This window comes from Hibiscus syriacus, unplaced genomic scaffold (assembly GCF_006381635.1).
Source record: "Hibiscus syriacus cultivar Baekdansim isolate YM2019G1 unplaced genomic scaffold, ASM638163v2 tig00002840_pilon, whole genome shotgun sequence".
Lineage (NCBI taxonomy): Eukaryota > Viridiplantae > Streptophyta > Magnoliopsida > Malvales > Malvaceae > Hibiscus > Hibiscus syriacus.
The window spans coordinates 4,452,387-4,464,063 of NW_024061947.1; the positions used below are offsets into that span (position 1 = coordinate 4,452,387).

An 11,677-nucleotide genomic window follows, 5' to 3' on the forward strand; every position below is an offset into this window, starting at 1 on the left:
ATAACTCGAATTTTTTTGACTCGACTCGATCAAATGTTCACCCCTACCCTAATGCTTCTCTAGGTTTGCTACATTAAGTAATTATTTTTTAGGGGTGTGCGTAAAATAATTCATTAATCGTAGATAATGAAAATAAATACTTTTTATTAATATGCAGTGGCAAAAGAAATTAATGTATATACACACTTTATCATTATATCCTTTTCAAGTTAAAAAGTAAAATAAAATTTTAAAAATGAATAATTAAAGTATTTTGAGTGTGTTTAGTGTATGAATTTTAAAAATTTTGAGTTCACTCATTGATCTTTCAACTTGCTTGTATTTTCGTCACTTCTCTCTTAAATACTTAATCGCTGGACATTTTTCTTTTAAAATTTATGAAATGACCCCAAAACTTTATTTATTTATATGAAAAAAACTCTTGACTTCAAATTTCTTTTGGTTTTTGATGGTGAAACATCATCATCTTCTTCTTCTTGTGACAAAAAAAATCATCTTCTTCCAAAACTCAAAGGTGCTGAGGTGAAAAAGGAGGAAGGGAGTTGTATATCTTAATTCCATGTTGATTGAATGATAGATATTATAGATCAGAGTATTTTAGAGTTTTATGAATTTTAGGTTTAGAGTTGAGTTTTATGAGTTTTAAAGTGATTTAAGTGAAATCTAAAACTGGTAAAATAATAAGAGACAATGAGACAAATTCATCGATATCTTGAGTGGTCGGAGAAGACTTCAGAAAATGATAATTGCAGCATCAACGTGACACATGAATGAAACTATAAAAGTTTCATCTTTAGAAAAAGGATAAATAAAATTAAAAAGAAAGCAAATGAATGACACATGGATTCCATTTTAATAAAAGATAGTCTATATAGGTACATGTGGTTGCCATGTCATCATTTCATTTATGATTTAACATTTGAGTGACTAAAATAGTAGTAAATCTAAAGTTCAGTGAATAAATTAAAAAATTAGTTTTCAGAAATAAAAAGGTAGTAAATCGAAAGTTCAATGAGTAAATAAAAAAAATTAAATTTCAGCAACCAAATTAAGAAAAAAAAGTTGGTGAATAAATTTTAAAAAATAGAATCTAATGATCAAAATAGAAGTGAGAAGAAACTTAAATGATAAAATTTATTATAATTTATCTATTATTTGAGTGTACGTATTTAGAGAGAAAAACTAAGTTTATTTATTTTCATATTTGATAAATGTGCCTAAAAGTTAAATGGACATGGGCACATTTAGAAGATTGTATCGTTTTCAAAATTAAACTAAATTTGGGTATAAGTAGTTGTGGGAGTAAAATTATGTTATTTTCCATAAACTAAAAAGGACCCAAAATCATGCTATTGTGACTTGGCACAAGCTTATCAATGTGTTTTAGGTTTACCTATAAAATCATCCCAATTGTCTCAATCAATCGTTCAACTTTTGCAATAAATTATAGGGATCACTCTCAATAGTAATAATTTTGATATATATCCAATTTAATTATGCAATTCAATGATTTTAAGATACTTTACCGTGATGCAAGAATGTAGAGACTGTGGTGGCATTAGGAGAATAAAAAATTAGATGTTCATTAAGATTTTAAATTATAATTTGTATTTGTATATTCGATCGTATTGTGTTTAATGTTATTATGGACATAATATATAATATTACTGTCATTGCAAGTATCGTAGACATAATATATAATATTAGTTGTGAAATTTTTATAACATCCGTTATTGTAGACATAACGATTGTGGATATCGTGGTTTCAAACAATATTATTACCACTATATAATGGCCATTGTTGTGGTTACAAACCATTATTTAAATAATTATTCCTAATTAGAAGTGTTAAATTTTTGTAAGGATAGTTCCATAATGACAAGTATTTAAAAAAACAGGTACCTAATAACAAATATTAAAAAAAATTAAGAGTATGTTTATAATAACCAATATTGGGAAAAAAATAGGCATCTAATAAAGTACGAAAATTGGACTTATAATAACAATAAATATTATAAAAGAAATTAAATTTTAAAATTACGCCATTAATAATAAATATTGAAAAATTAGGCCACTAATAATAAGTATTGAAAAAATTGGACCCTTAATAATAAATGTTAGAAAAAATATTGGAAAAATTGTACAATTATATAAATATTAGAAAAATAAATAAATTATAAGAGTAGACCCGTAATAATAAATATTAGAAAAAATTGAGCTTATAATAATAAATATTAAAAATAGTAAACCCTTAATAACAAGTATTAAAAATAATTAGACCATGTAATTGATATAAAACCAATTTTTTACGAGTATAGTATATTTAAAAATTCAAGGCCGACCTTGTTGAGAAATGAGTATAGAGATCGTAATGAGTTGAATCAAATTCTGTTAAAATTTTGGTCTATTTAAATTTAATTTAAAATTTAAAAGTTTTTCTAAGGACTCGATCCAACTTGGGTCAAGACGGATCCAACCCGATTTAAAACTTGACTTGATATTTTAAGTTAAAATTTCTACTTGACCCAACTTGTATACATACTCATTTTTGGCAAAAAAGAATTTAATTAAAAAATAAAATAAAAATAGATATTGTTATAATTATTTATAAATACATAAATGATACCTACAATATTATATCTGTTTAGTTTGGATAAGATTTTTTTTTTCAACTTAAACTCGAATCAGTTCAAATTGAACCCAAATTTTCTAAATAAAAAATCGATCCATCCAAGTTTAACTAAAAATCCAAGTAAAATGACCATCCTTAAATCATTGAATTCTTTGATAACATAAATAAATGAATTGAACGAGAATAAATAGAAATACATATGGTTTTGATGATTGGCAATATACAAATTGCATTGCAGAGGCCTAGACAACATCATTAATCAATCGCCTATGCCTGTTATAATGTTTGTCCATGAAAACTCTGGATGCTCCTTCTATAGTTTTACGCCATGTCTGCATCACAATCATGGAATTTTCGTCAGCAAGGGGTTAACAGATTTTATCCAGATCAAATTTATAAAAACTACCTTCTCAATGGTGCCAAAGATGGACCTGTTCCCAATCTCCCTGCCTCTTAACTGCGACCTCAGCTGTTTAAGCAAGGTGGAGCGCCGTGTCGCCGCCGCCGGAGGAAGTAGCCATTTCCGCTCAACTAACCCATTGTTGGAAGGACTGTCCGACGATTCCCTTCTGGACCTGGCCGATCCACTCCTCTTCCTTCGTTTCGCCGCCATTAGCCTTAACTCTCTTCTCAACGCCGCCCCCTTATCACCGTCGCCGTCTTCTTCGAGTTCCGCGAACTTCCTCAGCAACTCATCGGATGACTTCTTAGTTACATGTTGAACTTGAACATCACTGGGATCCCCATTATCATTAGCTGTAGCAGTTTCCATTGTTAGAAGCAAGAGTTTTTGGGTTTAGATGGGGAGAAATGGATGGAGAATATTAAATATGAATGGTGAAAGGGGAAGCAGGGCTGCCTTTGTTTTTGTAGGTTTACAGAGAAACATCCAAAAAATTATGCGGGGGAGAATGGAAATGAACCGTTGGGTTTGAATAGTTTATACAATGTAGCCGTTAGGTTAGGTTAGGTTAGGTTAGGTTAGGTTAGGTTAGGTTAGGTTAGGGGGAAAGAAGAAGATGATGTCTGGGATTGGGGATTTGTCTGAAAAAAAGCTCTCCCCCCATGTTAGTTTGGCAGACAAAACCGGATCACATCTCATTCAGATCAAACGGCCTTTATTTTATTTATTATGTGTCCTTGTCATTATTGCTACATATGTTGTGTGTTGTATAGAACTTCAAGTTATGCTTAACCCTTGACAATTCTTATATTTTAATTAAGATTTTATTTTCAATTTCATAATATAATCTAAAAACATATAATTGTACGATGATGTGATAACTTTTTATTGGTCATTATTAATAAGTTTAAGTGATGTGATGATACATAATTATATAATCACATTAATTACTTTTTTTATAATCATCAATATTTAATTTATTAATCAACTAAGATTGAGTACCATCGAGACTAATGCGACCCTTTCAAATTTGTTTATTCTACTCGTAAACATTAGGATTCAAACTTTTAACCTTACTTAAAAAAATCTAAATTCTAGTACACTGTCTCATTGAATTAACCCATTGTCGATAACATATTATTCTTTTTAATAAGGCCTAATATCAAAATAAGTGTCTAAACTATACTATTTTTCACATAGGTGTCCAATATAAAATTACCTCGTTTTGCTGGCCAGGTACCCAACTTGTTATTTTTTGCGAGTTTTCATGTCGAGCCTGGATCACAAAATTACCCTTAATTGAGTATCTGCCAACCCAATTTCCCTTTTTATTTTAGTACTATTTTTATTTCAAATTAGATTTCAAATCACCCTTAAAATTTTCTATTTTTTTCAAATCATTTAACCATAATATTTAAATTATTTCTTAAATTATTTATTTTAATCTTAAATTATTTTAAATTTAGATGTAATTTTATAATTTTGTTTTATATTTTTATACTTTTAAATTTTATTTTAAATTATATAATTTGAATTTATAAATTTTATGTTTATGATAAGTATTATAAACTTTTAATTTTTATGTTTTTTCAACATGGATTTTTTTTTTTAAAAAAATTACTATAAATTTAACAAATAAAATAAATATTAACTGTCGTTACCCAAAAATGATGGTACACAAATTTTATTGGTTCCTGACTTACGGGTACCCGCCTCTTATGGGCTGAGTCATGAGCCGAATTTTTGTGACCTGAGAGTCTTGGGTACAAAAATATGTGGGTATATGAATTTGAATACCTTACATCCATGGTACCTAACGTTCCAAACTTTATCACTTTAGGTGTCTCAGTTTTAATGACCGTTAAAAAGATCTATTAAGTGACATATGCCCAAACATGATCATTTTAGATTTTTTTTTTAAAAAAAAAAACTTAAAAAAATTTATTTTTGAAAAAGCCTCAATGTTTTTTAAAATATAAAAAAAAACCAAAAAAAAACCAAACTCCATAAATCTCTTATCTTAGTCCCCTTTACTCGAACTGTCGGTCATCTCCGGCCACCTATTCGCTGGCGACTGGCCACCCATACATCGCCGACCACCCAGTGATCGGTCATAACCCTTGCTATCATCACAAAATCCAAAACTTCCAAATCCCTTAACTTTAATCCATAAACCCTAAAATACAAAATAACCAATCCCTTAAATTCCTTTGGTCGATCGTGATTACTGACTATTTATCCGGTTGTGGCAGCAACCCCTTAACTATTTGGTCTGCCATTTAATCGGTCGTTTGAACTTTTTGCCGTTTGGCCATGGGAAACTGAAATCATGCAAGGAAAGGGAGGGGGCATGCACGTGAGTTTTTTTTAATAATATTTTTTAAGAAAAATAAAAATTTTAAAATTTTAAAAATGTGACACATTTCATTTAACGGGATTTTATAACAGTCGTTATGCCTGATGTACTTAAAATGATAACGTTTGTAACGTTAGACACTTAGATAAGTCAAAAAAATAGTTTAGACACATATTCATAAAAAAACAATATAATTTTAATACTTATGTTAGTAATAAGCCTTTTTAATAAACCATATTAACTCTTGGTATGATTATATGCTATACGCATGATGAATGATAATAGGTATGATATGGATGTGTTATTAATAGTTAAAAATTAAATAAAAATTATTTTATTATTATTTTAAAGAAATTATTTTTTAACTACTTTTGACCTTCCATTTCTTTATGAAAAAAGTCTCCTCACTATTTTATATACAGCACAATTTTCTTATTCCTCTCCACTTCAATTTTTTTCTGCGCTCTCGAGTTTTTTTCTATATGCTTTCATAATTTCTTTCTTTTGGAAAGAGCAAGCAATGCTCTTTGAACTTTAATTTTTTAATTCAAATATATAAATTTAAAAATAATGCATCACTTGGGATATAATATTCACTTTTAATTATATAAATATGAACAAATTTATTTTATATCAATAAATTATTTTAACACGATAATTATATTATTTTTGTCTTTATTATCTGTAATAATCATTGTTCACATTTCTTTTTTATTTTATGACAATAAATTTACCAACATATATTAACGCCATTAAAGCAATACCACCGCCTAAAAAAATCTCTTTGAATAAGTTCGAGAGAAAGAAAGATAAAAATAAAGACCTGAAAATTACTATCAGGAGTGGGTGTACTAAGTTATTTAAGGGTGTGTTTGGTTCATAGAATGTAAGATTATCGACGATGATAGAAAAATCGACGGAAATAAGATTACTGAGAATGTTGCATTGTTGTCTTTGGTTCGTTTAGCATGAGTGTAAGATTACAGTGTTTGATTAAATGAATAAAAGATTATTGGAATGTATATTTTACCAAATTTTTATTATTATATATTTGTTTTTTAACAAGTTGAATTTTACTATAATTAATTTATATATTTTCTTTAAAAAATTTAAATTTATAAAATTTATATAATATTTTTACAAAATTGAAAAGATAAATAAGTTTAATAAAAGGGTAAAATTTTATTTTAATCCTTGAACTTCATATAAAATTCTAATTATTGATTTTTTTTTGTAAATCTAAAATAGTTTAAGGATAAATTTATAATTTAACATTTGTAAAAAAAATTATTCAACGACAGAAGAAGGATATTTTTTGAAAAAAAAACTAAGAGCATTTTAATCCAAAACGCCAGGAATGTAACAATACTTAAGGGAAGGGGTTGAGAATGTTTGCCAACTAAACAAGGGAATGACATTTCATTATATCCAGTAATCCAATATGACCTGAACCAAACGCCCCATAAGGGAGCTGTAGACACTAAATTTTTGGCCTGTTTTATTTTTATTATTATAATTATAATTGTTATTATTATTATTATTATTATTATCATTATATTTTTATTATTACTAAATATTATTATTACATATTACAGGCCCAAAATCCCAGAGCCCAGTTCTGGCCCAATAGCAGGAAACCCTAAACCCAACAAGGGTTTCATCATCTCAGCAACTAGCCGCCTCAATCTCAATCGTTGGATCTGACAATATCCAACGGTCCATAAGCCTCCAGAGGAAACCCTAGGATATCATCACCCTAGGGCCACGTCGTCGCTTCCCTTACTGCCACCACCCCGCCGCCTCAGGAAGCTGCTGCCACCGCTTCGCCAAAACGCACCAGAAGATCCAGCTGCCCCTCCACGTTGCAACTCTATGGTGAGTCACCACCATAGTCCGGTGACTCATTAAAGAGCCCCTTTTGGACTAGCCTGAGGCCATCACCAGGGTAGTTATAAAGCCTTACCCCAACTGCGAGATGAAAAAAAACACGACAGCCACCGAGAGACACCAACAGAGAGAAAATATAAAAAAAAGAGCCACACAAGACAGAAACCACAACAGCAATCCAGCAAGCCAGACTAACACCAACGGAGAAAACGAGAAAGATCCACAATAGCACAACAACCACAAAATAAAAAAAATAAGAAAGAGGCTTAAAGAGGAAGCAACAGCAACCAGAGCTCCTACGTGCCTTCACTCACCACCGAAGGAAACCGAAATACTGAACGTATTTCCGTAGATCTAGGTAATTTTGGAGCTTTTTAGGGGAAAATGAGGTTGGAATCGGTATTAGAGTGTTCACAGTTTTATTTTGGTGTATTTTAGCCGACTCCCTCCGGCGAGGGAATTTGTAGAGAGAAGGCAGAGTTTCTCTCTCTTAGAGAGAGAAGCAAAATAGGAAAAATGAGGGAGATGGCCTAAATGGCCGGATTTTGGGCCATTTATACCCCTCCCTGAACGACGTCATTTTGGGGAGGGATATGTGCGTAATTTCACCACTGGCTAAACCCTTTCCGCAGTACCCTCTATTTTGTAACATTACAAATTAGTCACTGAAATCAATTTTAATAAGTTTTAATTCGGTCTTCTAACTTTATTAATTTATAAATTAGTCCATACCAGTATTTATATATTTTAGGATAAATAATAGATTTAGTCCTTATACTTTTGTTAGTTAATGATGAATGTGCAGAAACATCTGTGTAAAAACCACAAGAAATGATGAATATGTTGTCAAATGTTTTACGAACCAGTTATGATGTTGAACCAATGTTGCAATCATATGGCATTTCCATTTATGGACCCAAAATGAAGTTTGACTTCTTCGACCCCAAGGTTAGAAGTTAAATATGATGAAGATTTCTTTCCACAGAAGGGAAGTTGAAATTTTAACAAGAAATTAGTGGAGCCAACTAAGATTGAACAATAGGTTGTTAAACATCTACACATGATATGCTTCAAATTGCCTTATTCGAGATTTGATTAGATGTGGAGACATGATAGGAATTAGGATAAATCCTCCTTGTGATATGTTTCAAGAGTCAAATCAGAACAGACTCTACTCTCCTAATTAATTTGCTGAGTTTGACATATCTACATCTACACTCTTCAAAGATGATAGATTTTCTCTTCAAAGATGATAGATTCTCTTTTCAAAGATTAAAGCTTTATTGGATTTCTACACAAGTCCAGGCAAAGAAAGCCAGTTTTATCAAAGAACAAAATAGGGCATCAAAGTCATAATTCTGATTACAGCCAGAGTTCCATAAATGAAACATTTCTTATGTGACTTAAATGAAGAAAAGAAGACACAAATATTGCTCTTCCAAATCAGAAATGCCAGCTTGAAATGACATTTTGACCAAGTGAAGGAAGACTGAGTTCACCACTTTGAAATCAAATAAAGAGGAACTTAACATTCATGCATCATATTTAGATATTTGCGAAATAGGGGCATTTTCCTTCATTTTATCCATGTTGAATATTTGATAGGAATTTCAAATATTTTAGAAAAGATTCGAATCCATCACTCAATGGATCAACATGCCAGGTAGAGTTCATAATGAGAAGAACTCATCTGAAGAAGGCAGAAGAAGTTCATAATGAGAAGAACTTGTTCAACCTTTTGCTTGAATTCATCACTTGATAGATCAGTATTGCCGGGTAGAGTTCATAATAAGAAGAACTCATCTGAAGAAGGAAGAAGAAATTCATAATGAGAAGAATTTGTTCAACCTTTTGCTTGAATTCATCACTTGATGGATCATCATTGCCAGGTAGAGTTCATAATGAGAAGAACTCATCTGAAGAAGGAAGAAGAAATTCATAATAAGAAGAATTTGTTCCAACCTTTTGAATTCATCACTCGATGGATCAACTTTTCCAGAGGAAGTTCATAATGAGAAGAACTCATCTGAAGAGGAAAAAGAAGTTCGTAATGAGAAGAACTTGTTCAACCCTTGCATAACTCTATCTTAGAAGGAGATAGATCAACATCAACATTTCCAGAAGTGTTCATAATGAGAATAACTCATCTGAATAATGAGAAGAACTTGTTTAAACCTTGCATTAATTCATCACATATGAAGTTGAATTAATAACAACTCTTTCAAGGATCAACATTTCCAGAAGAAGTTCATAATGAGAACTTGTTCAACTTTTTGCTAGATTACATCACAGAAGGAGATATATTATCATCCCCAGTGGAAAAGTTCATAATGAGAAGAACTAATCCCAAAGAAGAAGAACTTATTCAACATTTCCATCTTAATCAAGAGATGTCAACTGAACAAAAATTTATTATCTTTTCGTCTTTGTCTTATTCTTGTTAACACAAGAATGTACAAAGAGGGGCAACTGTAGACATTAATTTTTTGGACTGTTTTATTTTTATTTTTATAATTATAATTGTTATAATAATAATAATAATAATTATTATTATCATTATATTTTTTATTATTAATAAATATTATTATTACATATTACAGGCCCAAAATCCCGGAGCCCAGTTTTGGCCTAATAGTAGGAAACCCTAAACCCAACAAGGATTTCATCATCTCAGCAACCAGCCGCCTCATTCTCAACCGTTGGATCTGGAAAGATCCAACGGTCCAGAAGCCTCTAGAGGAAACCCTAGGGTATCATCACCCTAGGGCCATGTCGCCGCTTCCATTACTGCCACCACCCCGCCGCCTCAGGAAGCCGCTGCCACCGCTTTGCCAGAACGCTCTAGAAGATCTAGCTGCCCCTCCACGTTGCAACTCTATGGTGAGTTACCACCATAGTCCGGTGACTCATTAAAGATCCCCTTTTGGACTAGTCCGAGGCCATCACCGGGGTAGTTATAAAGCCTCACCTCACCTGCGAGATGAAAAAGAACACGACAGCCACCGAGAGACACCAACAGAGAGAAAATATATAAAAAAAAGAGAGCCACACAAGACAGAAACCACAACATCAATCCAGCAAGCCAAATCAACACCAACGGAGAAAACGAGGAAGATCCACAGTAACACAACAACCACAAAAAAAAAGAGGCTTACCGAGGAAGCAACAACAACCGGAGCTCTTATGTTCCTTCACTCACCACCGAAGGAAATCGAAATACTGAACGTATTTCTGTAGATCTAGGTAATTTCAGAGCTTTTTAGGGGAAAATGAGGTTGGAATCGGTCTTAGGGTGTTCACAACTTTATTTTGGTGTATTTTAGGATTTTTTGGCCACCGTTAACGGTGGCTAGCGGCGGTGATCAGAGTCAGAGCATGGCTGCCGGCTGGTAGCCGACTCCTTCCGACGAGGGAATTTGTAGAGAGAAAACAGAGCTTTTCTCTCTTAGAGAGAGAAGCAAAATAGGAAAAATGAGGAAGATGGCCTAAATGGCCGGATTTTGGCCATTTATACCCCTCCCCGAATGGCGACGTTTTGGGGAGGGGTATGTGCGTAATTTCACCATTGGGTAAACCCTTTATGTAGTACCCTCTGTTTTGTAACATTACAAATTAGTCACTGAAATCAATTTTAATAAGTTTTAATTCGATCTTCTAACTTTATTAATTTATAATTTAGTCCATACCAATATTTATATATTTTAGGATAAATAATAGATTTAGTCCTTATAATTTTGTTAATTAATATTTTAATCCCGAACAACATGTTTTAATTTATTTTAATTTGATGTTTGAATTTTATATAATTTTATTTTAGTCACTAAATTAATAAATAGGTAAAATAGCATGTTTAGCCACTGTAACTTTAAATAATTACGAATTAGGTATTTAAATTTTAATATGTTATAATTTAGTCACTAGTTTTAGTACTTTTATTTAATTACAAGTTTTATTACTTTTTATATTTAGTTTTAATTTTATTTTAATTATTGTTTAAATATATTTTAATTTTATATGTTTAATATTTTAATTATTATTATTATTTTATTTTTATCAATATATATTATTTGATTAATTTTATAAATTAATAATATTTGTTTATTTTTAAAATATTAAGAAAAGGGCAGTCTTAATATAACTAGATGCCCTATTCTGGCATTTAAAAAATAAATAAATATTAAAACATATAATATATATATTTAATTTAATATAAATTATTTTCATTATGTTTTAATATTTATTTATTTTTCAATATTAAGAAAGGATAGTCTTAAAATAATTGGATGTTCATTTTCTGATATTTTTAAATAAATAAATATTCTACTTTTATATATTAATTTACTTTCTAATTATTTTTAGATAAATGTTTTATTAATATTTATTTATTTTTTAACATTAA

General features: G+C 30.5%; 1 protein-coding gene across 1 annotated transcript; it reads right to left on the reverse strand.

The window, feature by feature from the left end:
- Nucleotides 1–2,837: 2,837 nt before the first annotated feature.
- Nucleotides 2,838–3,505, reverse strand: LOC120154127. The gene is made up of 2 exons (XM_039165947.1): nucleotides 3,039–3,505; nucleotides 2,838–2,964 (listed from the first exon to the last, which is right to left on the reverse strand). Exons 1-2 carry the CDS (start codon nucleotides 3,402–3,404, stop codon nucleotides 2,875–2,877), a joined length of 456 nt encoding a protein of 151 aa, XP_039021878.1. The 5' UTR covers nucleotides 3,405–3,505; the 3' UTR covers nucleotides 2,838–2,874.
- Nucleotides 3,506–11,677: the final 8,172 nt, after the last annotated feature.